Consider the following 24,920-nt stretch of genomic DNA (forward strand, 5'->3'; position numbering starts at 1 on the left):
ATGTTTGGGATTCAGGAAACTATACCGCGGGGTGGGACGACGATGAAGGAGGAACCGCTGGGTGGACTGAACTCGGTCCGCTCCTGGATGCACACAGCTGGGGTGGTGGATGCAAACACAGCCGCCCAAAGGTACGCATGCCAAAAAATGCATCTGATTTTTTTTTTTTCCCCTCGCACGCATTCAGCTCCTCATCATATCGACCCCTCAATCCCCTGAATACTCTGTATCAATTACGGTCTCCCAATAAAATGCCCCCCCTTCGGCTTTTCGCTTCTTTCATTACATCAGATTAGCCATTATTGTGACAAATCAAGAAATCTCCCCCGGTTTGTGCTCAAGCGTGCTTCTGCATCCTCAATGTTTCTCCCCCTCCACCAGCTTCTCCATCATCTAGTGGCATATCCCCGGTGTCCGGTGCTTTAACCGAGATGGTCTCTTGTTCTCTCCCCGCAGCGGTGTCGGCTTGGCACGGGCACATTATGAAAAGCAGCCCCCTTCCAACCTCAGAAAATCCAATTTTTTCCATTTCGTCCTGGCGCTGTATGACAGACAGGGTCAGCCCGTGGAGATCGAAAGAACAGCTTTTGTGGACTTTGTGGAGAAAGAAAAAGTAAGACGTTTTAAGAAAAAAATTATAATACTTTTATTATTATTATTATTATTTTTTTTTTATTTATTTTATTTTAGAAATAAATGTATCTGCAAATAACCTGCACATGTTTCCAAATTATGTTCTCTGAAATTATAGAAGGGGAAAGTCACGTGTATTATTGATTTCTTTTATTATTATTATTATTATTTTTTATTTAAAACTCAATTCGCTTATGCCAGAGAGTCGTTTTAACCACTAAAGCAGATCTTCCTACTTATAGAATTAAAAATATGCATGTATTTAGATTTTTATATTTGATAAATAAAAACAAACACGTCTGTTAGTTCTGGAAAGCTGATTCACTGATGCTGATTTTCACAAACTGTTGTCTTCTGCAGGAACCAACCAGTGAAAAAACTAACAATGGAATACATTACAAACTACAGTTATTGTACAGCAACGGTGAGTAAAACTAATAATAATAATAATAATAATAATAATAATAATAATAATAATAATAATAATAATAATAATAATAATGCTTTATTTTGAAATGCATTTTATTTTTATTGAACGTTGCTTTATTTGCAAGCTAAAATTCATAAAACATTTCTAAAGTGCCCCTCTTCTTCTCTCCACCCCCCCACCCACAGGCGTCAGAACAGAACAGGATCTTTACATACGATTAATCGATTCCATGACGAAGCAGGTAAGCTGTTTGTCACACTTTAAGTTTCTTTTACGCACGGCGCGAAAACCCAAAGTGCCTTGCAAATCGTCACCCCCTAAAGCCAGAGGAGGGGAACATAACAAAACTTATGGTACAAAATAAAATCAAATTACGTGCGTAATCACAAGAGACAGCCTCTATTTTTGACTGTTTACGTTTGACCCTACATTATTGCCATACTCCTAAAAGTCAATGTCACCCTGGAGTTTTTTTTTTCTTTTCCTTTCTTTTTCTTTTTTTTTTTTGGCTTCTTTGTAAGTTCAGTTTGTCCAAGCATTAAAAATTTACGCATCACCTCTGCTCCATATCATCTGATTTGACTTTTCTCTCGCAAAGAGTCAGAGGTGACGCTCTAAACCAGTTTTTGGAATAGTGTTTTACATAAATATACAGTTTTTTATTATTATTATTATTTTAGGGTTTTTTTTTCAAAAGGAGCTTAAAGCCTAAACGCACGGTGTGGATTGTTAAATCCAAAGCAAACCCGATTACAATGAAGAAATAGATAGATTAAATTAAATTAAATATTTAAAAGGCCGCACACACATGCTTAATTTTTTAGCCTTCCATTTCCCCCCCTTGTTTTGTTATTAAAGCAGGGGGTGTGGAGGGGAGGTTAGGGGGGTTGGGGGGGAATTAGATAGAGCCGTGAAGCTTGGACAACATTCCTGCGCGAATGATCCGAGTCAATGACGCAGAACAAGCAATTTATGGATTTCTGTTACTGCAGTTGCAAATAGCGACATAAATCAAACCAATATAGATAATCGCCAGTTACAAGCGGGTAAAATACTACAAAAAGGAACGAGGGGGAAAAAAAAAGAACATAATAAAACCTGCAGGTCAAACAAGTTATCTTTTATAATGTGAATGCTGCGACCTGGTTCAGATGTGTCACTCTCTCTCTCTTTTTTTTTCTTTCCCCACACTCGTTTTATCCTGTTGGCCTGAAGCGTGCCAGACGATGATTGAATTTATTAATGGCAACACAGCGAACATCAGCAATAAAATTATCACCCTTATTATTATTATTATTATTATTATTTGCTACAACCCTTTTTATTTATGAACGTCGACTTTTATTCATTTGTTTATTTCACTCACATTTGCACATTGTGCCTCAGCCTTGTACAAGGGAGTAAAAAAAAAAAGAGAAAGAAGTCTATCCTTAGAAATAGAAGAAGGAAGGAAAGGAGAGGGAGGGAGGGAGGGAGGGGATGGAGGGAGGGAGGGAGAGAAGAGCGGCAGAACTGATAGCTCCACGCCATCTGTTTCAGCCAATGCTCAAAAATTACTCAACCGTACCGCCAGACACCGCTTTTTATCCACAGAAAGATCATTGTTAGCGGCTCAAAATAAACAACAGATTGCCCATTAACACTTTCCCCCAAATATCCCCAGATTATAAGCATATTGATGACACTTCTATTGGATCTCTCCTCGTGAAAAATCTCTTCTGTGTGTCTGTGCGAGCCACAGGATATTACCGAGATTAATAATAATAATAATAATAATAATAAAATAATACAGTTTATTATTAGGCTATTTCTATAATTATCAAAAAACTTCAATTGTGTGCTTTTTTTAATTTTGAAAAAAATAATACCATTGCTGGATTTAAAATGTTTGTTTCTGCTATTTATATTATATTTTGGAATTGTTGATCATGTTTTAAATAGATGTTTTTTTTGTAATGTTTTCTTTTATAGAGAAATAATTTGCACATGGGAACCGCGTTTACTATTCAGTTTAATATTCCGAGCTGTCTGTACACTGTGTGCATTTATTTTCAGGAGAAGTAAAATCAGTAAAAAAAAAATATACATACAAATATTTATTTATGTTGCAAAATAAATTAATACAATTTATTTCTGTGTCATTTTGGTTTAAAAAGGCCATAGTTTATGAGGGTCAGGACAAGAATCCAGAAATGTGCAGAGTTCTTCTCACTCATGAAATCATGTGCAGGTAAGCATTGTGTATATTTATTATTATTATTATTATTTTACACTGATACACTGTCCATGTTGCAGAACCAGGCAAAATCGTTATTCTCTTTCCCTCCAATAAGTTTTGACACTTTTGATGTGATGCAGCAGCCTAAATTGTTCTGTGGTCCTTCAGCAGCCACACACACACCCACACACACACGCACACATACTGAGCCAGAGCGAGAGAGCTAGAGAGGAAGAGAAAGCTGCTGTCATTTCCAACTTTGATATGATGTGATTAGACTTTGATACAAATATGACAGTGAAAATGAACTGACTGTCTTTTTTTATTGAATGGAAATTGACATAACCACACAAGATCCAATTTCTTTCTTACTTTCTTTTTTTATTTAATGTGATTTCTTTAGGAGCTGCATGCCACTGTTAATGTTCTGTTATGCATAAATGCAGCATGCAGCGCATTCTCTATCTCTCTCTCTCTTTTTTTTCATTTTAGTACAGAGTCATTTCTCGCTTGATCCCACCTGTCAACACTGATCAGCGAGCCTTTTAGTGTCATTTAAACCACGTAAATCTCAACAGCTCACGTTGCACCCGCCTATTCATCGGTGTCACTGATACTAAAAGGAAAAAACTCCTTTTGTTGTTATTGTTAAGGCTCAGCGTGAGCTCTGTGAACACTGAATTTGGATACTGTCGGTTAACCTCTCCTTTGTTGCACCCGGTGCATTGTTCAAGTTGTGCTGGTTGGGGAGCAGGAGCAGCATGAGAGCTGAGAATGATTTGTCCTTTTTCATGCATAAACTCATCACTCACGCTCAATTTATACATGCATCCATCACTTATTTGTGACACACTGAATATGCTCGTGCTGTAGGGGTAATTTTTTATTTATTTTTTTTTACCAAGAGGAAGTGCATTTTGCGGCTGCATAAAATAAGTACTAGAACCTATTACGACATATATAAGACTGGTGTTTTGATATATTACCTAATTCTATCTTTATTTTTTTTCCCCAGCTTGTTTTGAATTACATTTTTTTCTTTCCTTTAATACATCTCAGCTATAAAGCTCACCTTTAGTATTGCCTCTTGTAAATAAGGGACACCCAGATAGTGTGTGGTTGACTGACAGAAGCTTTGTTTTTCTCCTTGCAGCATATGGCATAAATCAATCCCATTCACATACGCTGATACGTTTTCATCTCAAACGGAAGCCGAAACGATGCATTTGTTTGTTGTTGTTGTTTTTTTTCTTATGCACTTCCTGTTTCTGAACCAAAGAGGTGGTAGGCAGCAGCTATAGCTATAAGTTTTCTTTTTTTTTTTTTTTTTTTTACAGTGAGGAAAGGGCTGGAGCAATGTGCTGGAAGATAGATTAGTGCTTTTGAGGGCCATAATTGATAAATGCCCCACAGAAATATTGGTTGAGGGTGGCACCTTGCATCTCCCTCAGAAATAGCAGCTTGGCAATTAGAGGTAAACAAAAGCTGAAGCTGTGAAAAGTGACTCCCCTGCCTCCTGGCCCAGTCCCCACTCCCCTCCCTTCCATCGCTAAGCCAAACAACACAACATGTTGTTTTCACCATTTTTATCAGCCATCAGCATCAATGGGATTCGGTAGATTGAGTGAAGGAAATCTCAAGGCAATGTCTTACCACTCTGATGTACTTAGCGAATAAATGTTCTGATATTTAGCTAATTATTTGTTGTTGGGAAAAAAAACAATCATTTTCTCTGTGTCTCCAGCCGATGCTGCGATAAGAAAAGCTGTGGAAACAGGAACGAGACCCCGTCAGACCCCGTCATCATTGACAGGTAGGATGTGTGCATCATTCTGCATGCGTGTGTGTGTGTGTCTGCAAAGAGGCAATGAGAGAATGAATGAGAGTCACACCGACTAAACGGATGAGTGACGGAGTGCTTGATCTCCCTTCTGGTGCACCAGTCTGGCCCAGTTGGGCTGACTTGCATCTTCCAGCACCACAGTGTGGGAACTGCGGGCGAGTCTGTGTGAGCGGCTGAGGGGCTTCTTTCCCAGGTAGCCTGTGCACCACCGAGGGGGCGGTCACCACCTGGATAGGGTCTGTTGGATCACAGGTGGTCGAGCCACCAGAGGCTCATGCTGAGAACAACGTCTAATTAGCTCGCTCTTATCTGGCATGCTGTCGTATCTTTATTTTTGACAGCGACGCCGTCAATAATAATTGCTTTTCATTGACTACTTCCTCCACTCGGGCGAGCTGCTTGCTGGGCCGCCACTAAAGTTTTGTTTTCAGGGGGGGATAAACATTTTATGGCTGCTGTTTTGAGCTCCACCAGAAGGGAAGTTGCACCTTGCACATTTATATTACCCTCGCCGCTAAAGAGGAAGAATAAAAGCTCCTCTCTGCAGGCACTGACATTTCTTTCCCATGCCAGAGCAATAGGTCCTGGTCAGCAAGGGGTTTGTTTAGGTTGAACATATGTGTGTGTGTGGTTGGATATAGAGGTGATGCAGGGGGTTGCAGCCTGAGTGTTGGATCTCAATGTAACTCGCACCACGTAGTGAGGGAGGCAGCAATGCTAATGTTTGACTAGCCGGAATCACTGTTTGCTTAGCGGAGAATGCCTGGTATCTGACAGAGGGGACAACTCTCTTATTAGTAATCAAATAGGGCTGAGCAGTTGTTGCTGCCACTCCACTCCAGCGGCTTCTCATGCATCAGGAAGTAGGGAGCCGGCTGCCCTGGGAGCCTGGATGGATTACCAGGGCTACTGCTGTCTGAACCCCAAACTCACACAGACACAAATGCATGTCAACACACACACGGACGGAGACACAAGTGCAGCATGAGACACGCTCTCTGCAGGCGTGCATGCATAGTTTCTGTATGTTGTTTAAACTACTGCTCTGGTTGACTGTCATATTTTTATACAGCTTGGGAGAAAAAAAATTAGGAGACCTCTGTACAATTCAAAGTTCTGGTGATCTGACTGTAGCTCTGAGTTTGAGTAGTGCTAACATTTGTTTTAATCCTAGAAACATAAAACAACATTCCTCCGAAATTTCACGTAACAATATTGTCGTTACGAGCATTTATTTGCAGTAAGAGAAAATGTTAAAATAAACTAAGGGAAAGAAACCATTGACTTTTAAATAGCATGTTCCTGATGTTTTAACTTAGGAGGTGTTCAAGCATCAGTATTTGCTGGAAAATCAAGATTTTCAATCACAGCTTTCACATGCCTTGGCATGCGCTCCATAAGTTTTTCCTACTGATGTTGAGTTGAGGTGATCACCTAGTCAGTGCCGCAGTACACTGATATGTGCTTCTTGTGTTGACTCGACTGGCTTTCACGTAGAGATCCTGATTTCAAAACTATTTTCAGGGGTCATTTTGTATTTTGAGGAATTCATATCTAATGACTACGGCTGGTTTAAAATAATTTTTACTCACGTTTATTTAATTTTTTTAAACAAAAACTGGAACATTTGTTAGATTCAGGTCAGTCAGATCTGGCAGGGGTATGGATAATTTTGCCAAACATTTTTTGTCATATTTTTCCTACAAATCCTCTTAATGAGATGATAGAGAAAGTGCTTATTTTCGGCTATTTTATGCATTGAGTAACGCAGTACTGCATAACCCCTAGAATTATTGCTGCACACTTCTGGTCAGCTGGCTGAAATAAGCTTACTATGCTTTTCCCTGGCTAACAAGAAAAAACACTGTATAGAAAAAAAAAATCAATTATTAAAAACTATAGTTAATGGAGGTTATGCACAGCATTACTAGAGCTAGAATTCAAAATAATTTGTATTATTTCAGCAGTAGTAGGCGTAAAGGTGGGTTTTCAGATTTGAACAATTTGACATATACGTACATTTTACTTTGAAATCTCTCGTTTGGCCTATGCCAAATGTACATATATATTCTTTAAGTCAGGCTCAGTGGATGTATACCAGAGTAAAAAGCTGCATTTATTAGTCAGGAGGAGTTCTAAAAAGATTAGACTAGATAAAAAATATCCACTTTTTCCCGGATTTCCGGTCCTTTCATGTTTGCTTTGTGTCGTTGCTACTGTTTAAAGTTTCGCACACCATTGTCCCTCATTCTGATCGGACAAAAGCGTGTAACTTAAGTACAATAAGCAAAATGAAAGCAAGTAGAATTAAAGTCAAGAAGAAGGGGTGGGAAAAAAAGGGGTGGTAAAAAAAAAAAAAGAAGAGAGAAGCGGATGGATATTGTAAGCTCAACCAGCTCAGGGAGGGCTCGGATTTTCATTGTGACGACTCTGAATAGGAGCAGAGTATCCCTTTCCTTGCACAATGAGCTGCTCTGTTGAAACACAAAAGCATATGTTCCTCATTAGACCCTCCCATTGTCTCCATGTCGTAACTATGAGCCCGTCAGCTCACCCTAACAGACCCACGCAGGTTCCCAGTGACTGAGGGGGGAAACGCTCACAGAGAGGGGCGCCTGTGAAAGTTTGCAGAGTTTAGCAAGAGTTACGGACATGACCCGAGCACCGAGCGCGCTTACTTACTGTACGATTATTTAGTGCAGTTACTTGACTCTTCCTGCAGTGCATATGGTTAAGCTTTTAGTTTAAGCCCCCATGTTTTACAGCCATTTCTGTTACATCTGTCATTTTCCCATACACATCATTAGAGGCACCTGTGCTGTGGTCGCTGCTGGCAGAAACTGATTATTTCCAATTGAGTAGAACATAGCTGAGTGACATAAACCTAGAGGAGAGGTTTGATTGTTGAATCAAGCATGTCTCATCTGTCTAGAATTACAGCATGAGAGAAAAAAGAAAACAAAAAGAAAGAAAGAAAGAAAGAGAGAGAGAGAGAGAGAAAAAAGAAAAAGCCCAGCGAGCACTGCCACATTTCGTTGAGAAACAGTAGCATGGCTGAACCTTAAGAAACAGATTTGGAGTGAATCATTGATGGCTTTCACTCTCTGTAACATTTTCCCAGATGGTACGAGGGGGGAAAGCGCACACAGCTAGCTGGCATCTAGCAAGACATTAACTGGCGTTCCCATGGATCTGGCATATCCAACGGAGTTTGGGAAACTTATCATTCCAAATGTGTCCTATTTTCCTGCGGTCAAGCCAGACATCTGTTTACCCTATTTTCTCTTGGAGTTTTGATACAGATTTTCACTCAGATTTCTGAAGAGGAAGGATTCTCTTAAAAAAAAAAAAGAAAAGAAAAAAAAAAAATGTTGGTTAGATATTGGCCCAACAGCTGTCACAAAGTTTCAGCTCTACTTGGGCTTTAAATATTTCAGCAATTACACTAGATGCCCTTGCATTATTCATATTTGGTTTTGGATGAAGAAAAGTCCTATTTTTGATTAATTCTTGTGGTTTTATATCAGGCATGGGGCCGGCATGAGGTTCTCACGGTGTGTACAAGCGCCACAAAAAAATATAAAACAATATCCGAGCGCTTTTACTTAAAACTGGAGCATTACTCATACTACTAAAATAAGATTGTATTGTTAATTACAGTCATGGTAATGTTTCGATAGCTTTTATTTATAGGTATTTTGAGTCTGACGCATTTAAATGTGCTTAATATTATAATTTTGTTGGTAATATCATTATGAACGCTTTTATTATCTGGTTAATTACTGAGGCTAATTCCTTAGTCAGTAAAAACAGAAATCTGCCCTTTAAAATTGTGTTACACTAATAGGTTGATAGGTGGGGCTCTTTTAGTTTCCACGCCTCTACTTTACTTATTTTCAGAGACTAGAAATTAAAAAAAAAAAAAAATTTCCCACCAGCCAAATTTGTGTTTCTTGTAGAAAAGAAAAAAAAGGTAGCAGCCATTCTATTGGACAGCTGATCAGCAGTGTGCAGCAACAGATAGGGCAAGAAGATTACTTGCGGTACTCTATACTCCGTATCCAGATAATTAAAAGGCCCTTAAACTGTAGGAATGATATGACAAACAAATTTATGCAATTTAGAAATCACAATTTTTTAAATACGTATTATACTTTTATCCCAGCCTCTCCTCACTTTGTATTTACCATGACTTGTTATCATGAATGTGTTTTTCAAACATAACAAGTGAAAAAAGTGAAAAAAATTCAAAGCCAGTTGGTGCGAGAATTAGATTCATCTAGAGACTAATTGTTGCGATGTTGCTATGGCCGCATCCCCTTCCAGTTTGCATAAATCTGGCAGAGCTGCAGATGTCACTTTTATAAGTTAATGGTGCTTTAAAGTAACTGGGGGAGCAGGTTTATTTAGTCTGTAATTTAAATCCTGAGAGTTATAGTGATGAGGTACCCAATATCTGATTAGATGTTTTTCTCCCCCCCATTTACAGTGCATGCAGCATATATCCCAAACATAACTTAATTTACGACGACTCCTCTGGTCTGGGATCTGTCTTCACTCTTCTGCATATTGACTTTGTCTTCTCTTGTGTGAAAGATTAGATACAATGGCCAGGCTCTACGCATGGATTTTGTAATAAGGCGGCACATGTTGTTGAAAGATGAGAGAAAATGAGTCATTCTGACTGTCTGGGTTCAAAGGTCACCTTTAGCCTGGGAAAATTGGGATTTTTTTTTTCTGTTGTTTTTTTTTTTTTTTTTTGATGGCAGAAATCAGACGGACAGTGTGTGAATTCTGGTTTTATTGTATCTTTGTGAGGTCGGACATCCTGTCTCAATTTTCATTGCCATTCGCAAACAGTTTTTGGAAGAGAGCTAAACACGTCAGCTTCATTTTTTCCATCGGCCACAGCACTCCATTTCACTTCCTGTCACAAAGGTCAAAGAGCGCTGACCTTTGGAGTGCAGCCCAGCCACTGAATAATTCATGACATTGACTTGTTTTTTCCCCTTATTTTTTCCCCCCTTGCCTCCTTTTTTTTTTTTTTTCGGTCAGCACACATGGCTGTGCAGTGGGAGGCTTTTATTCATTTAGCTCATTTATAAAAAGGGCCTCGTTGCACCTGTTTGTGTGTTAATGCAATTAAATTTTGGCCTAATGTAAATTTTGCTTAGCTTTCTGTTATGTCCCTCATTAGGCAGCCTGTATTTTCTAAACGACTTTGCGTTATCGTTCATTTGTGGGAACACCTACGAGGTCATTTCCCAGAGTGCACTTGACTTGTTGTCAAGTTGTTTACCAGAAACAAAAGGGGGGACTGCAAGCCTCAGAACGTCTCGCGAGCGGCCTCCTAAGAAACAAATCGTGGAAATTTGTGCGCTCCCATCTGGTTTTTGCAGAGCCGTGATTACCTCCGAAAGCTGAACAAATGCCAGTATTTATAAGGTCAGCCCTTTATGTGGAAATGCGATGTAAATGAGAATCAGCGAAAGGGGACATTAAACAAAATTAAATTCATTGTCTCCTTTAATGTCATTTACATTTTTGGCTAAGCTCCGGACTGTCAAAGAGGATTTCTAAAACCATTTTAATTGCACATCAGCATTGAGGGAGAAACCCCCCCCCAAAAAAACAGAGGGTGTTTTCACTGTGCAGCTGCCTTGATAACCTGCGAAAAAGAAGTGTGTTTATGAAGTACCTAAATGACATGTTTTCACTGCGTCTGCACAGGGGCAATTAAGATGGCAGTCAGTAGGTAGTGTTAATCTGCCATGGTACTCCAAGCATCCTTAATGAAAATGATGCTGAAGGTCTTTATTTTATTCTTAATACCTTTTTTTATTTTGCATTGCACCTTTAAGTTGCAGCACTTGAGTTGCAGTGCTTCCTTTATGGTTTAGCCATTAAAGCTGTTAACATGTATAGGAAGTGCCCTCTTATTATATTTCTGCACGCATGCAAACACCTGCGAACACCTAATTACTTGCGACTTAACAACACATTCAAGTCAACGTTGTATTTATGGACGTGTTTGGCATCATTCCTGAGACAGATGTGGGTTGAGAAATGGGAGCACAAGCCGGCCACCCCTGCTTTAAGCCGGCGTGGTGTTTGAGTGAAGCCTGTCTCCTGCCGGGGTCCAGAGCAGGAAGAGCAGGAAGTGTTGAGAGCGAAAGCTGTACTTTGGCAGCTCTCCTTTGGCTTGCACTTGCCGAAAAATGAAACCCAGACCCTCTGCGCAGCCCCTAAAGGAGCCAGAAACCTTCCTTCCCAGCGCTCCCAACCATCCAGGATTGGGTAATACTTGTTCACTAAGCAAAACATTACCTCAAATTATTCTCGCCCTGTTCCCCCTATTCCCTCCTCCCCTCGTGTCGGTTTTTATCGCAGTTTGTAAATGTCAAGACACGTACGACGACGCACAGTATAAATGATATTTTCCAAATTATGCTCACATGTTTGGGTTCACATGAGTGGCGGCTGAATGTAACATGGTGCCTGATGCTCCCGCGGGACGCCCACCTCACTGGGGTAGCATTCCCCAGTGGCATCAGCTAATGGCAAGACTTGACAACAGCAGAGAAGCCGGGGGTGTTGTGTTTTACTAGCGCTGAGCAGGGGTGATGACTTTAACATGTGTGCAGAGAGAAAGACGGAGATGTTTGTGTGCTCTGTGTGCGTGTGTGCGTGAGTGTGTGTGCTGTGCTAAAGAGAGAGGTGTGCAATACGAAAGATTGGCGCGGGCCAACAGAGCGACGGATTCGGCTCCAGCTTGACGGCAGTGAAAGACGAAACATGGTTCCACATGTGTTGAGAAAGAGCAGTCCATCTGTCCATGGAGACAACCCCTCCTCCTTCAACCCCCGTTTCTCTTCCCCTCTTTCCTTCTCTTCCTTTCCTTCTCCTCCACTCTTTTACTCCCCTGGTTCAATGCTGACAGAAACAAGGCCAGAGCTGGGGTGATGAGATGAATGCTGGGCCAAAAGCAACACTGGACCTTGTGTATACACACAGAGAGACATGCACACGCACACATACACACATATATATATATATATATATATATCCTGAAGAGGAATGAAAAAGGCTTTAGAGAGATTATTTGTTATTTTGTGTTATGTTTTATATATGTTGGTAAAAGTTTTCATTTTTATTTCTGTGCTGTTTGTGCATTTTAAATCTTGCCGCCCCCCAAAAAATCTATGAGTAAAAAAATCAATCTATAAAAACAGGGATTGTTTACTGGTATATATTAAAAAAATAAACTGTATTAAAACAGTGTTATTGGAATACAACTATGCTAACACTGAACAAAAAGGTAACATTAACTATTGTTTGTAAACCCTACGAACTGAAAGTATGGTTGGAGTTATAACTTTTTTACCAGTGATGCCCTGAGGGAGTGTCCAGAGGGGCTTAAAGGGGAGCAGTGGCTACCTCTATAAATTATATTTGTCAATATATAAAAAAGAAGATTTAGATCTGAACGCTCTCTCTTTTGTTCTTTATAGTATTTATATTGAATGCCCTCAAATGATACCACAGTTATTTTATGCCAAAATGTAGGAGGCTTGCTGTATTTTAAAGTAATGAGCTACAATTTGCAGGGATAGAAAAAAAGGAGGTTGTAAGACATATCACCTGATATTTGGTATGTAAGTACGCACTTTATGGAGAAGGTAACAATTTTTTTTTGTGCCATAATGAAACTAATGAAATTCTGTAATAGCTTTTGGATTTCGGTGTGCCACCCTAGCAATGTAAAGGAACCCCATCTGGCAGTCTCTTTCAAATCCTTCCACTGCATGATCCATTGGAGCAACAATAAGTATCAATATTCGGCGCTAGTTCATGTAAATAATGTGCTGCTGGTGTAGCTTATTTGATAAAGGGTACGTTTTATTGTTAAATCAATATCTGTGTTTGTGGAACTTTGTATGCAGCGACAAGTTTAATGTCAAAACGACTGATAAAGTGAAAAATAGGATTCCAAATCCTTTTTACTGTAATAATAATGTCGTGATTATTTTGATAATATTTCAGTCCATATTGCCAATCCCTGGTGAAAGCTCTAATGAGATAAACAAAACAAGTACTTAGCAGCACTCCTTTCTAATTTAGCTTTATTGCGGTTTTGAAGGTGTTTTGTTTTTCCATGCGGTAGTTTTTATTTTTTGGTCAAATTGCTTCTGATTCTGTGAACCAATTTGGTTCACTCAAGCCTATGTTTTTCCTTTTGCGAAAAGTGTCCGTTTTCTTTCTCTTGGCGTACTCTCCCTTCTCATTCAACCCTTATTAGGTTTCCCCTAATTGTCAAACAAACTGTTGGGTCAACCTCAGTCATATCTGGCCGTAAAACAGCACATTAGGCCCCGGCGAGGGATATATGTGGTATTTCATCGGGAGACGGAGTAATGCTGGGGTTTTATGGTTAAGTACCAGTTCACGCCCACGCCATTTGTTTCGCATTAGAAGCGAAGGTTTTGTAAATCAGATCAATATGTTCGCTGAGATGTGATTCCATGTCGGGATCTCCCGAGTCGTTCGTTCCTCCAGTATTTTTCTTAGGGGACTGGTTGTCGATGCACACTCTTCCCCTCCTTTGCCCTTCCTTTCCACCCCCTTTTCTTTTTTCCTTCCTGTATTTCCCACCTCTGCTATTCCCTCCCTCCGTCTTCACCTCAATCTATTTCCATTTTCTGAATGTAGCAATTTGTCGCGTGACACGGACGAGATTAGGATGGGAAGCAGTCCTGAAGATTTCATCGGACATGGTCCTGCTCCCGCTGGTGTGAGGTCACAGGACAAAAAATGGGGGGTGGCGATGGTGGGTGGATTCGGGGAGAGGGTCATCAGTTACCTTCGGGGAAACGAGCTGGTCTGCTGGCTGCTCCGTTGGCCCCCAGGGGTGCCTGGGATGTATCGGAGGAGAAGGCCCCAGAGAAGGAGCCCTGAACCAGTGTCATTTATTAAAAGTGACAAGTTATTTCTAACTATAGCTCTGTTTTTATTGTTTTACAATGCTGTCGTTTGGAACGGCGGCCCCTCTCTTCAAGCATCACAAACAAGTGATGAATGAACCAGGTGACCAGCTTTTTTTTTTCTTTTCGTTTTTTTTTTTACATGCTCGATGCACTTAAGCGCCACATGTGTGCCGTTAAATCATGTAACGTATCTTGTTGCTCTGTTAAAATTAAACAAACGTGCAGCTTTAATAAAAATCAGACCATATGTTAAGTGTAGAAGAAATATTTCAGCATTCGCCAGTTTTTTTTTTGTTCTCCAGGACATTTGTTCAGTAAATTAATAACAGCTTACAGTATGAATCTCAAGTTGACCTCTGCATAATCAGTTCCAGAACATGACCAAACTGCAATAGTTGAGCTTTTTCCCTTATTCCATTCAGCACTTCCTTAATGAAAACCCCACTAATAATGGAGTGTTATTCAATGTGTGACCAAAGCTCCTTATTGAGGGTCAGCAAGGTACCCGACCGGCCCCACCTCCTCAAACCCCCTTCCCCCCATTTTTTTTTTTTTTTTTACAGCCAGCCCCAAGTGCGTTAATGATATATGACAGAAATTTCCTTGTGCTGGTTCAGTGGCAAGAAAGGTCCTGGCTAGTCTATATCAATCCATCTGACTTATGTTCCCATGTCTTGAATTACCGCTTGATGGAAACCTGCTGCGGGCTTCTCTCGCCAATTGAAATCAGATCTCCTCCACAGCCTGGTGTGATATTGATCCATATTCAACACCCAGGCTGCGGATCGATCAGTATTGATTTACAATAAAAAACACTCCTCTGCTTGTTCAGCACTGCAATCGATACTTTAAAGCAAAGGAGAGAGGGGGGGAAAAATGCAAAAAGAAGAAAAACAGGACCTGCACTGTCCAGCTGGAATTTATATATGAAAAAAAAAAGAGGATCTGTTTTATTTCATTTGAGGAGCAAGAGTTTATGTGACCAAACCTTAACCACTCTGGTAACCCCACAACCCCTGCAATGATCCTCCCCTGCAATGTAAGACAAACCTATAAAAATGGTTTTACAGGATGATATTTCTATAAGGACCCGTTTACTGAAAGAGGTGTGTCTGTTTCTGAATTAGCGGCACATCTGCACTGCAGTCTGCAAGCGCTAAAACTGTCACATCAAATCTGTTGGAGAGCTGAAATGGAATGCTAAAATTGGTGGATCACTTTAGCTTGATTTCGGCGTGTTAACACAATGACATGATTTCCTGTGGTTTTGATATTAATTCATTTCTCATTTTCCACCCCCCACCTTTCCCCCCATGCTCACACACAGACACATAATCTTGGTCCAAGCCTCCCACACGTTCACGATTAGGGCCCGGTACAATGCTGAACACGCTGGAACAGGCCGAGGCGACCCAGTGAGCTCCGGCCAGATCCACTTTCCTCCCTGTCACATCTTAGTCCTAATCTTTCGGACTTCCTCTCCCCTGCCAAATAACTGTTCCCATCCAGCAGGTCCCAGCATTGGCTCAGGCTGCCAACATCTGAAAGTTATTATCCCCAATCTCTGACATCCAGGAGTTTACAGTTATATAATGATGGGGAAAACCACATGTCCCCAGAGGCAGAGAACATTTTTGAGATGCCTCCCCATCTGTTTTGGGGGGAGCTGCCCATTTTGGGCAAAACTCGGAATGGCAGGCAAGCAGAATTTTTTTGTAATCTTTCAGTTATTTATTTTTTTATTTTTTTTCCAACAACTGTAACAGGCTGGTCTGGGAGTCATTATATGGGGTGATAAAGCAAATCCAATTGGGTCAAGTTCCCCTCTACACAGCGCTGGTGGCATCAGCTCTCTCCGCCTCACCGCTCGTCCCTGACTGTGTAAGTGGCGCTTGTTTGTTTGTCCTAGAGAGTCAGTGTTGGGGGGGCCTAATGCAAGCCCAGGGGCCAGCCAGGTCGGAGGCGACGGTAAACCCGAGCTGCCTGGTGTAGCTGCGCTCCCTTGCTGCCGGCTCGGCCTTGTTTGGACTGCAGCTCCGGTTTGCTTTCTTAGAGGGAAGTTGAGCCTCCGTAATCACTGAGCCCTTCGCTCGGGTGGGGAGTGCAGCCGAGGCCAGAGGGAGTGATGACATAGGTCCGCAGAGGCCTGGCCCGGTCCACCCCTGCTGCTCCTCGCATATTTATTTTCTCTTCCCATTGCATGGTTTAAGTCACACCATATTATGTTCGGACCTTATGCACGTGTGTAAGGCACTCAGATGTGATGAGGTGCATCGAGTAAGCCGTGGGCTTTGTTTTTACTAATAAAGCTAGGGATTATTGCCTTGCTGACCTCAGTGTAAACTTTATTAGTCTCTTAATCACATACTCTAGTTATGAAGCAGCCCTACCTGCCTTGGGAGTACTTATACAGCCATACAGTTCACATTATTGGGGAACTGACTAAATTGCACTCAATTATTAAAACCCCAGCCACACAACTTTGGAAATTTTCTTGCATGGGTAAACTATTAGTATTTTGAGAAAAAAAAGAAGCCCTGTCAACACTGTCTCTCGGACTCCTGCAATGATAATGTAATACTTACTCCAAGCCAGCAGTTGGCAATAATATCATCAACAATTACATCAACACTTCAAAAAGAAGATCAATGACCCTGTTGCTATATTTAGCTGGTAATTAGAAACTTCCACCATCTATTTTTCAAAAAGCAGCAACAATTGGCAAATCTATCAATATTTTTTTGGTGCTACTGAAGACTTTTGTAACTTCTGACAAGGCTTGCATCATCTGTACATCTGTTGCTTTTGGCCCAGCTGCAGAGAGCAGGAAATTTTCACACTTCTAAGGTGTGAGTAAACTACGCATGTGTGAAGCAGTCGTTGCTAAACCTCCAAATCCTCTAATCTGATGTAAGAAAGTTAATCTGTTTTCAACTATTTAGATTGTTTTCTGTGTCACTTCCATTGGGTTTTTTCTCTCTAACAGCATACATAAAAATTACGTGTAGAATTGTGTTAATTAGGTGACTTTCTGATATGCTAAATGTAGCTAAAGCAGCGCACGGGTAAAAACTGGCCAAAACAGCTGCAGTGCTTGTTTTCTTCAACACTTTACACTCCTAACTATCAGTCATTAACTTCAGCTTGCAGTTTAGTGCAAACAGAGTCACAGTAAAGCAAGACATATTTGTAGAAAAAAAGCTTTATTATATTCTAAGCGTAATCTTTAGTCTGGACATCAGCATTGGGGATCCACTTTTTAAGAATCCAGATAGCCAATCCACTTAGATACACCACCATTCATTTTTAAACTAATCAGAGTCCACACTTACCATACAATACAATTCACTACCTGTGCTGCTCCAGCAGGTGGTGATAACAATGATATGACCTACAAAAAAATAAAAGGATGAATAAAATGAGGATGCCGAAAGCAGTGCTAGGCTAGAGAGTCTCTTAAATCAGTTATAGTTCATGTTTTCCTTCTCATCATTTACCCTCTGTCCACAAGCTGTTGCATCAGAGTTGTTAAAAGGCTCCACTTTGAAAAGTGCTTTTGAAAATCTGTTTTGTCACAAACAGCTTATTTTGAGTGTGGAGAGCTACGTGGATGCAGCAGAAAATCGCAAAGTATCTCAAAGTATTTGTATTAATGTGGACAGCGCCTGAATCACTAGGTGAGACATTGTTTATGTCTAGGTAAATAGGTGCTTTGGCATAAATGAGCAAAACTCTTCCCAATTTTTCGCTGTTTAAAATCTCATCTACGCAGTTCTTCAAAAATGTTTTATTCAGCATGACCACTCTGTTTTGTTTTGTTACGTTATTGAAATGGGTTGTCGATTCGAATAGAGTCAACCTGGTGGGCCAATCTCATTGTAACCAGTGGAGAGTGAAAGCCATCTCCGCACTGTGGGCTCACCAGAACACACACTAAGATTGGACAAGGGGGGCAGTGAGTGAGAGAGAGGGTGCGCTGCTCTCCAGATGGAGATCCCAGATATCGGGAAAGGGGGGGGGCGGAGGGGGTAATGTCCGGGCCATTTTCCAGGGCTTCCATAATGGGAATCTACCCCTTGCTTGCTTATTAAGTTGTGCACACACGGCAGAGGGACAGGAGAGATGGAGGGGAGAGGAGATAAGGGCAGGCGAGGCGGAGGATGGACAACCTGCTCGCATTCACCTCTCCGTCGCAAGTGTCAAGCAGACCCTGTCGGAGAAATCGCAGGTCATGTGGACAGATGATTGTCAAAGCTCCACCTTGATAGAGGGCTTTTCCGTCTTTCTTGTCGCTGAGCTGCTGAGGTGAAAGATAAGATTTGTTTTTGTTTTCCGTCGGAGAGGGAGAAAGTATGACGTTCCAGTGAGGAAGGTCGCCTCCGGGGGGTCACCGGGTCGCGGCCCTCACGGTACCTGAGCACCCTCACACGGCTAATCCATTTCTCAGCCTTGCCGAAACGACGATGGGGTGCGGAGAGGAGTGGGGGGCTCGGCTCGAGGAGAAAGATCTATCAGCGGCAGCAGCAGACATGCAGACAGCATGGCAGCTACTACAGCTAAACAGAGTGAGACAGATAGGCCAAAGTCTCTCATACGTAACACCGGCAGCTTTAAGACGACAGCACTGAGTGTTATGGATGCTTGACATTGACCTCCGATGCACAGATGGTGTATTTATCAAGGTTGTAGGACAATGGTGTATTTGTTTGTAAATTATTTAGTTTGGCGGGTGAAATGCTGCCTCTCTTCACATAAAAAAAAAACATAAAAACTTGCCACTTCTGTGAGATAAGAACAATCTGTTTCCGTTCTCCCCTTTTTGTGCCTCTTGTCAGCTGTTTTCTACACGGCTTAGAATTTAGGTGATCATATTTCCAACACTGTCAGTTCTATCAAGTCAAATCTGCTTTAAAAGGCAGAGGAAAAAAGCTCTGCAGCGTACATTTTTCTCTAAGAAAAATATTTGTGTAAAGATAGGCTTGTCATTCCGTGAAACAACATTCATGATTCTTTTATTGGTGCTCTGCCATCGCCCCCCCTCTTCTTCCTCTCTTCCCTCTGTGGAAAAAAGGGCTAGTCTACAAAGTGGCTTTTTGTCGTCTGAGAGAAGTAAACTTCATCAGGTCGACGGTGAGGTGTGCTTCACATGTCACTCAGTTGAGCTCTTTCCTAATGAAATGCTGCATACAGATTTCTGCCTGCGGGCTCAGGGGGATAAGACCGTGGTAACAGAATGAAACAAACCCCTTCCCATTCCCTTCACTCACACACACACACACACACGCACACATCTTTCTGGAGAGCATCCATGTGAAGAGATCCAAATCTGCAATTTATTCAAATATTGATATTTCTACTTGTCAGGAGAAAGGTGCCTTGAAATTTCCTCTGAGTACTCCTGTCAAAAAAATAGCAGGAAATATGTCAGATAATTCATAAATGGAGTTCAGCGCTGCAAAGTCAGTTGGGAACAGCGAAAAAATATATATATGCTTGTCAATGAAGAATAGGAGCAATATTCCAGAGCCTGCTGCTCATTCTTCCATCATGTCAAGCAAACAGCTTTTGCTGGCCCATAAGCGTTTGTTTCACAGTTTGTGTGTATATTTGTGTACGTCCGTGTATATTTGCACATGTCCTCGTGTAAGCACATGTGTATGTATATTTATGCATGTGAAAGTGTGTGTGCTTTGGCAATGTTGTGACTCCTACTTAAGATGTGTTTGTTATCTTTTTTCCATCAAGACACCCCATTTCCCGTCCCGGAGCAGCCAATGGGAATGTGTCCACTTTTTTTTTCTTCTTCTTTTTTTTTTTCTTCTGCAGAGGTCCGTAACCGGACGCTGGCCTCCATGTGGTTTGAATTAGGGCCCCTGAAACTGTGAAGGACGCCTCGAATGACGTGAGGCACTTGCAGACCCAAATTCCATTCTGTTGAACGGAGGAGAAGAGAACTCTCCGGAATCCTCTGAGATTTTTTGGCTCGGCCCCCGTTAGCGATTAAAACAGGGCGGAAACTGAAAACTCAATGAATCATGTGGCAATGTCCCATGAAATCTCTCTACCCTGTCACACCCTCATGCAAACACGGATCAGCTTAAGTTGTGAAAAAAAAACAATTGCCTCACTCGTCTGTGATATCTAGTGAATGAAAATTTCTCCATGTTGGTCAAAAAAGTACTTTTTCTCGCTCTTTTTTTCCCCCATCCACTTCCCTCCTGACGGAGTGGCAGCCCTGTGATGATGTATCGCCTGACCACGTCGTGCCAAGGCAAGACAGAATGGGACCTCACATTTCTCCCGCGGTCATGTGATGCCATAGTTCATAGCTGTTGATGAGATGCAGTTTGGCACAGCTTGGGACCCATCTGGGAGATGCAGATACGCAGACACGAGAAGTATTTTACAGCAATGCATCTGCGCGCTTGAAGAGCCATTTTGCATATGCTGCTATACAGGAGAATGTGCAAGGCCATGGCCAGCTGCAGATTAGACTCCATTTCTCGAGAATCCGACAAACCAGCTGATCCATTGTCAGAGATGTGGCAATGCATCGTGTTATTTGATATTGCGCTTTCAATACTTTGAAAAGGTGTTTTGTCGCATAACAACCACAAACGTCAGTGAGTTTTTGCAGATAAAAATCTGAAAAGTTTGGTGCCCATTTTCATTCACCCCCTTATTTTAATAGCTTTAAATAAAATTCAGTGTAACCAGTTGGTTTCAAAAAAGTCATATAATTAGTAAATAAAGTTGAATAAAAGTCTGAAGGGTATTTTAGAATAGAATTTAAAAAAAAATGTCATGGAAGACTACTTAATCCATCATCCAAAAATAGAAAAATGATGGCGCAACTGCCAAGACGCTAAGCGATGCAAGGTAACTTTGGAGGAGCTGCAGAGGTTTAGAGCTGGAGATGGAGAATCTGCGGCAGTTCTGAATTTAGCATGCGTTGTAATTCCCTAGTCAAAATTCAAACCTAAATTCAATTTAGAGTATGTGGTAAGATTTGAGATGAGATGTTCGAAGATGCTATCAACCCAATCTGACTGACTGACCTCCTTCACTGGGAAATGGCGCGTTAGAAGCCAAAACATACGTCTAAAGACTTGCAGCTGTGATCGTAGTGAAAGGAGGTCGAACAATGTAGACTCAGACGGATTAAATACTGTACAAATTCCTCCTAAAACTAGATTTTCACCGATTTTGGTTTGTAAAAGACAATATACTTCTTTTGTTGGTTTATCTCAACAAGATACACTGTAATGTGACAAAATGTCAAAAAACTTTAAACAATTTGTTTGAATTCTTCTGGACATCCCAATAAGTGTCTGTACACGGCACAGAAAAATATCGCAAAACAAGTAAATTCGGTCACACAACGTGTACTTTAAAGTTTTCCTTGTAACAAGGAAATAAAGCAGAGCAACATTGGAGCTGCCAGCCCAGCTTGTTTTGTTTCTGTTAGCTTTAGCAGAAGTCAGAGACCATCCTGCTGCTCTAACTCAAGTGGCTGATATGTTCGGCCATCTAAGGCATGGCAGGCGGTTGACAGTCCATGCAGCCTGTCTACCCACAGGACATCTCCACACAGTGTGTCCACAGTGGGGGCCAGCGCTGTCATCTGGGCCCACTATGGACCACTGCTCTGCTGACAGTGAGATGGTAAACGTTTACCACCTCAATCCCCCATTAACTCGGTGAAGGCACTTCGATCCTCTGTGAAAATAATGATATTGATTGGAAGCTTGGGCTTTACAAACAAAACGGTTGCAACTAAAAGAGGGATGGGCCCGTGCATTAGAATATGGGATTTCCGAGGATAAAAGAGTGTTTGGATCTTGTTATATTTTCCCTCTCCTCTATCTGCCTCCAGCCCTCCAGCCCTCCTTCCCTCCCCACCACCACCTCCTCGTCTTCTCTCTTTCTGCATTTTTTTTGTGCCTGTGTGTCTCCCAAGATTACCCTCCGCAATCCCTACAATCAAACAACAAATGACAACATCATCGCTCGGGTCCTTTTCAAAATACGACACAGAAAATGTGCGTTGTAGCTACATTAACTTGCAACAGCCCCCCTAATAGACCCTTGTGGGTTTTGTATCTTCTCCCTCTTTCTTTTCCCCCCACTTTTCCTCCTCTCTTCTCTCTGCTAGGGCTGTCACATTTCCACCCCCCACTCCCCCTCCTCCTCACAGCGCGAGCCTCCGAGCCTCGGTGGAGATCAGGAGCTCCCTGTCGGAGGTGCTTTGTCACGTAGCCCAGGGAGCGTGGAACTCACCCAGAGCTGTTGAACAAACACAAGCGCAGGGGCTGTCAATAGCAGCTCCGCAAACTAATTGCCTGTCAAATGAACCACCCTCGTTAAGCTGCCCTCACGCGCACGCACACTTACATGCACGTGCACGCGCCGGGCCCGTTTGATTCAAAGAGTAGTGATACCTTGTTAAAAGGAGAAGACACACGAGTGACACTTCTCTGTTTGCCGTCTTGTTCCCCGCGATCGTTACCTGCGCGTGTGGAGCAGTCACCGTGAGATTGGCTTTTTGTTATTATTAAAGCGAACATGGCATCGTATAGCATAGCTGATGTAATCCAAGCTCATCCAAGGCGCCCCGATGATACATCAGACCTGTGTTGTATTTCAGTTGTTAAACCCACTCATTAGATGGTAGCAGAGCTCCATATGCCAAATGTTATTGTTTTTATGTTTGTTTTGTTTCTCTTTTTTTTCTTTTTTTTTTTTTCTGTAGTCATTAGGCGGTAGCAGTGGAGTGCCCAGCGTCTTGTCTGGGTGCCTGTAACAGTGCTGTCGGATTGACACAGCTGGGGAGAGCAGCTTGAGGCTGCACGCTCAGGAATACACAGGGGTGTTCAAAGCCCCTCTCTGAATCCTGATCAGAGCGCTGCCCCGGCCAACTGATGGCCTATTAAATATACATGCGCAGAGGTCAGAGCTGGAGGTCCCGGCTTCCTCCCAGCCATGTGCACTTAAGCGGAAGGGCTGGGCAACAATAAAACCAACCCTTCTCTCTCTCTCTCTCTTTCCTGCGAGCTCTCCCCTGACACCCTCACCTCCAGTGTGTACGTCAAGTACAGTGCTCACCTAGCGCAATATTACAACCGCCTTTGTGAAAAGGCCAAATGATGCATTTTTTACATGGTTATTATATATTTATATTCAATAACACCAGGACCAAGCCTTGAGTCTGTCCGTCTCCTGTTATTTCTTTCTTTTGTCACCTTGCTCGACAAATTGCCCACGCGTGCCTTCTTGTCGTTTAGCGGGGCTCGAGACGAGAAGGTTGAAGGAAGATCCCCTCCAACCCCCTATAATGGCTGGTCATGATTAACATATTCAGAGTGACACTCTCTGTGTGTTCCTTCGTTAAGCCCGGTCTGTCTGACTAATGAAGTGAAGCGGCAGTTTATCAATTAATCTAGCTCTGAGCCATTTGTGTAGGGGATAACACTCACGCCGGGCATCAGAGTGATCCAGTTTGGTGCCCTTTAACCTCCACTAGCGTTGTGAAGAGTTAAAAAAAAAGGGAGCGTGACAAACACTAAAGAGGATGTAGCAGAGAAAAGCATGTGGATTGATTGGTTATTAGGATCCTGGAAAAGCAAAAAAAAAAAAAAAAAAAGCATAACAACAAACTAACATTGGGGGATTCAGCGTTCTCAGACTTCACATAGATCATAGCAAACAACTTAGTGCTGTCTCTATTAAAACAAGGCCTCCCCTGCCATTATCTTTCCCCCCACTGCTTCCTCCTCCATTTCACATTGTTTGTGTTCATTAAGACATGGGCGACCTGCCTTATCCACACATCAGACCCGGCTCTCAAGAGTAATTGCGATAGTCTTGCAGAGGATAATGTGGTTTAAACTCAGTATAGCCTGTCTATTAGGAGAGACATGATGGCAACCACAAATAATAAAGAACTATTTATTCCTCTCTCTGTGACGCTAACTAGGTAACATATCAAGGCAACAGCACTAAGGGTCTCTCTTACTGTCAGAAATGGCACCCTCCATCCATTCCCAATGGCCCTTTGCCTCGACATCTCTGCTCTTCATTTTCTACATGAGCTTGGTCATAAATGGACACACACCTCATATATATTTGATGGTTAATATTTATCCTCGCCGGGGAAGTGCACTTTACATGTGGTAACATACGATTACCTGCAATTCTTATAGCAAAGAAACAAAATCGATATGGATATATAATTCATGACAGAGGGGCTATCAGTTTTTATGGCTCTCTATCCAGCCTCATTAAAGTTTTATCATAATTGACTGCAAGCAGGAGTTTTTAAGGCATGTTTCTCCCGTACTTTCTACCTTTAATAATTGAGCAAAGTTTAATTGGTTGTATTTTGAAGCACCTATAGTGGATGATAGGATTCTCTCCGACCCAGAAGCATGAATTATACAGCGTTTTGTTATGCATTAACCTGTCAGTTTGTTCATTCGTTGAAGCAGTACAGTATCCCTAGAAATTAAAAAAACTCAGAATCCAAATAACTAACTGGACGGGACAAAAAAAAAAAAAATCCCTTTTTTATGTCTCTCATTGCTGTGTTAATGTAGTGACACGACGCTGTCACTCAGCGCGCGCCCGTCAAGTGCCGGCCCTCCGAATCGACTCCCCCTGATTGGTGGTCAACTTGTTCTCTTGAAGGGAGATTGACAGACGGAAAATTGCACTCTCAGATTTCACCCTTCATTCGCCGCAGTTGTTCTTCCACTCGTCAACCCCTCCGCCAGTGCCTGAGACAGACAGAGGCTTTATCCATTAGCCGCTGGT

General features: G+C 41.8%; 1 protein-coding gene across 4 annotated transcripts in view; it reads left to right on the forward strand.

Moving 5' to 3' along the window:
- The window catches only part of ebf3 (early B cell factor 3), an 88,862-nt gene continuing 63,942 nt past the window's right edge, over nucleotides 1-24,920 (forward strand). For all 4 annotated transcript variants that reach the window (XM_014470951.2, XM_005804881.2, XM_023328045.1 and 1 more), the window contains exons 1-6: nucleotides 1-131; nucleotides 457-613; nucleotides 994-1,057; nucleotides 1,249-1,304; nucleotides 3,220-3,293; nucleotides 5,026-5,094. In XM_014470951.2, the coding sequence (XP_014326437.1) occupies nucleotides 1-131; nucleotides 457-613; nucleotides 994-1,057; nucleotides 1,249-1,304; nucleotides 3,220-3,293; nucleotides 5,026-5,094 (551 nt within the window). The remainder of the gene's footprint in view (nucleotides 132-456; nucleotides 614-993; nucleotides 1,058-1,248; nucleotides 1,305-3,219; nucleotides 3,294-5,025; nucleotides 5,095-24,920) is intronic.

This window comes from Xiphophorus maculatus, chromosome 22, assembly GCF_002775205.1.
Source record: "Xiphophorus maculatus strain JP 163 A chromosome 22, X_maculatus-5.0-male, whole genome shotgun sequence".
NCBI classification, from domain to species: Eukaryota; Metazoa; Chordata; class Actinopteri; order Cyprinodontiformes; family Poeciliidae; genus Xiphophorus; species Xiphophorus maculatus.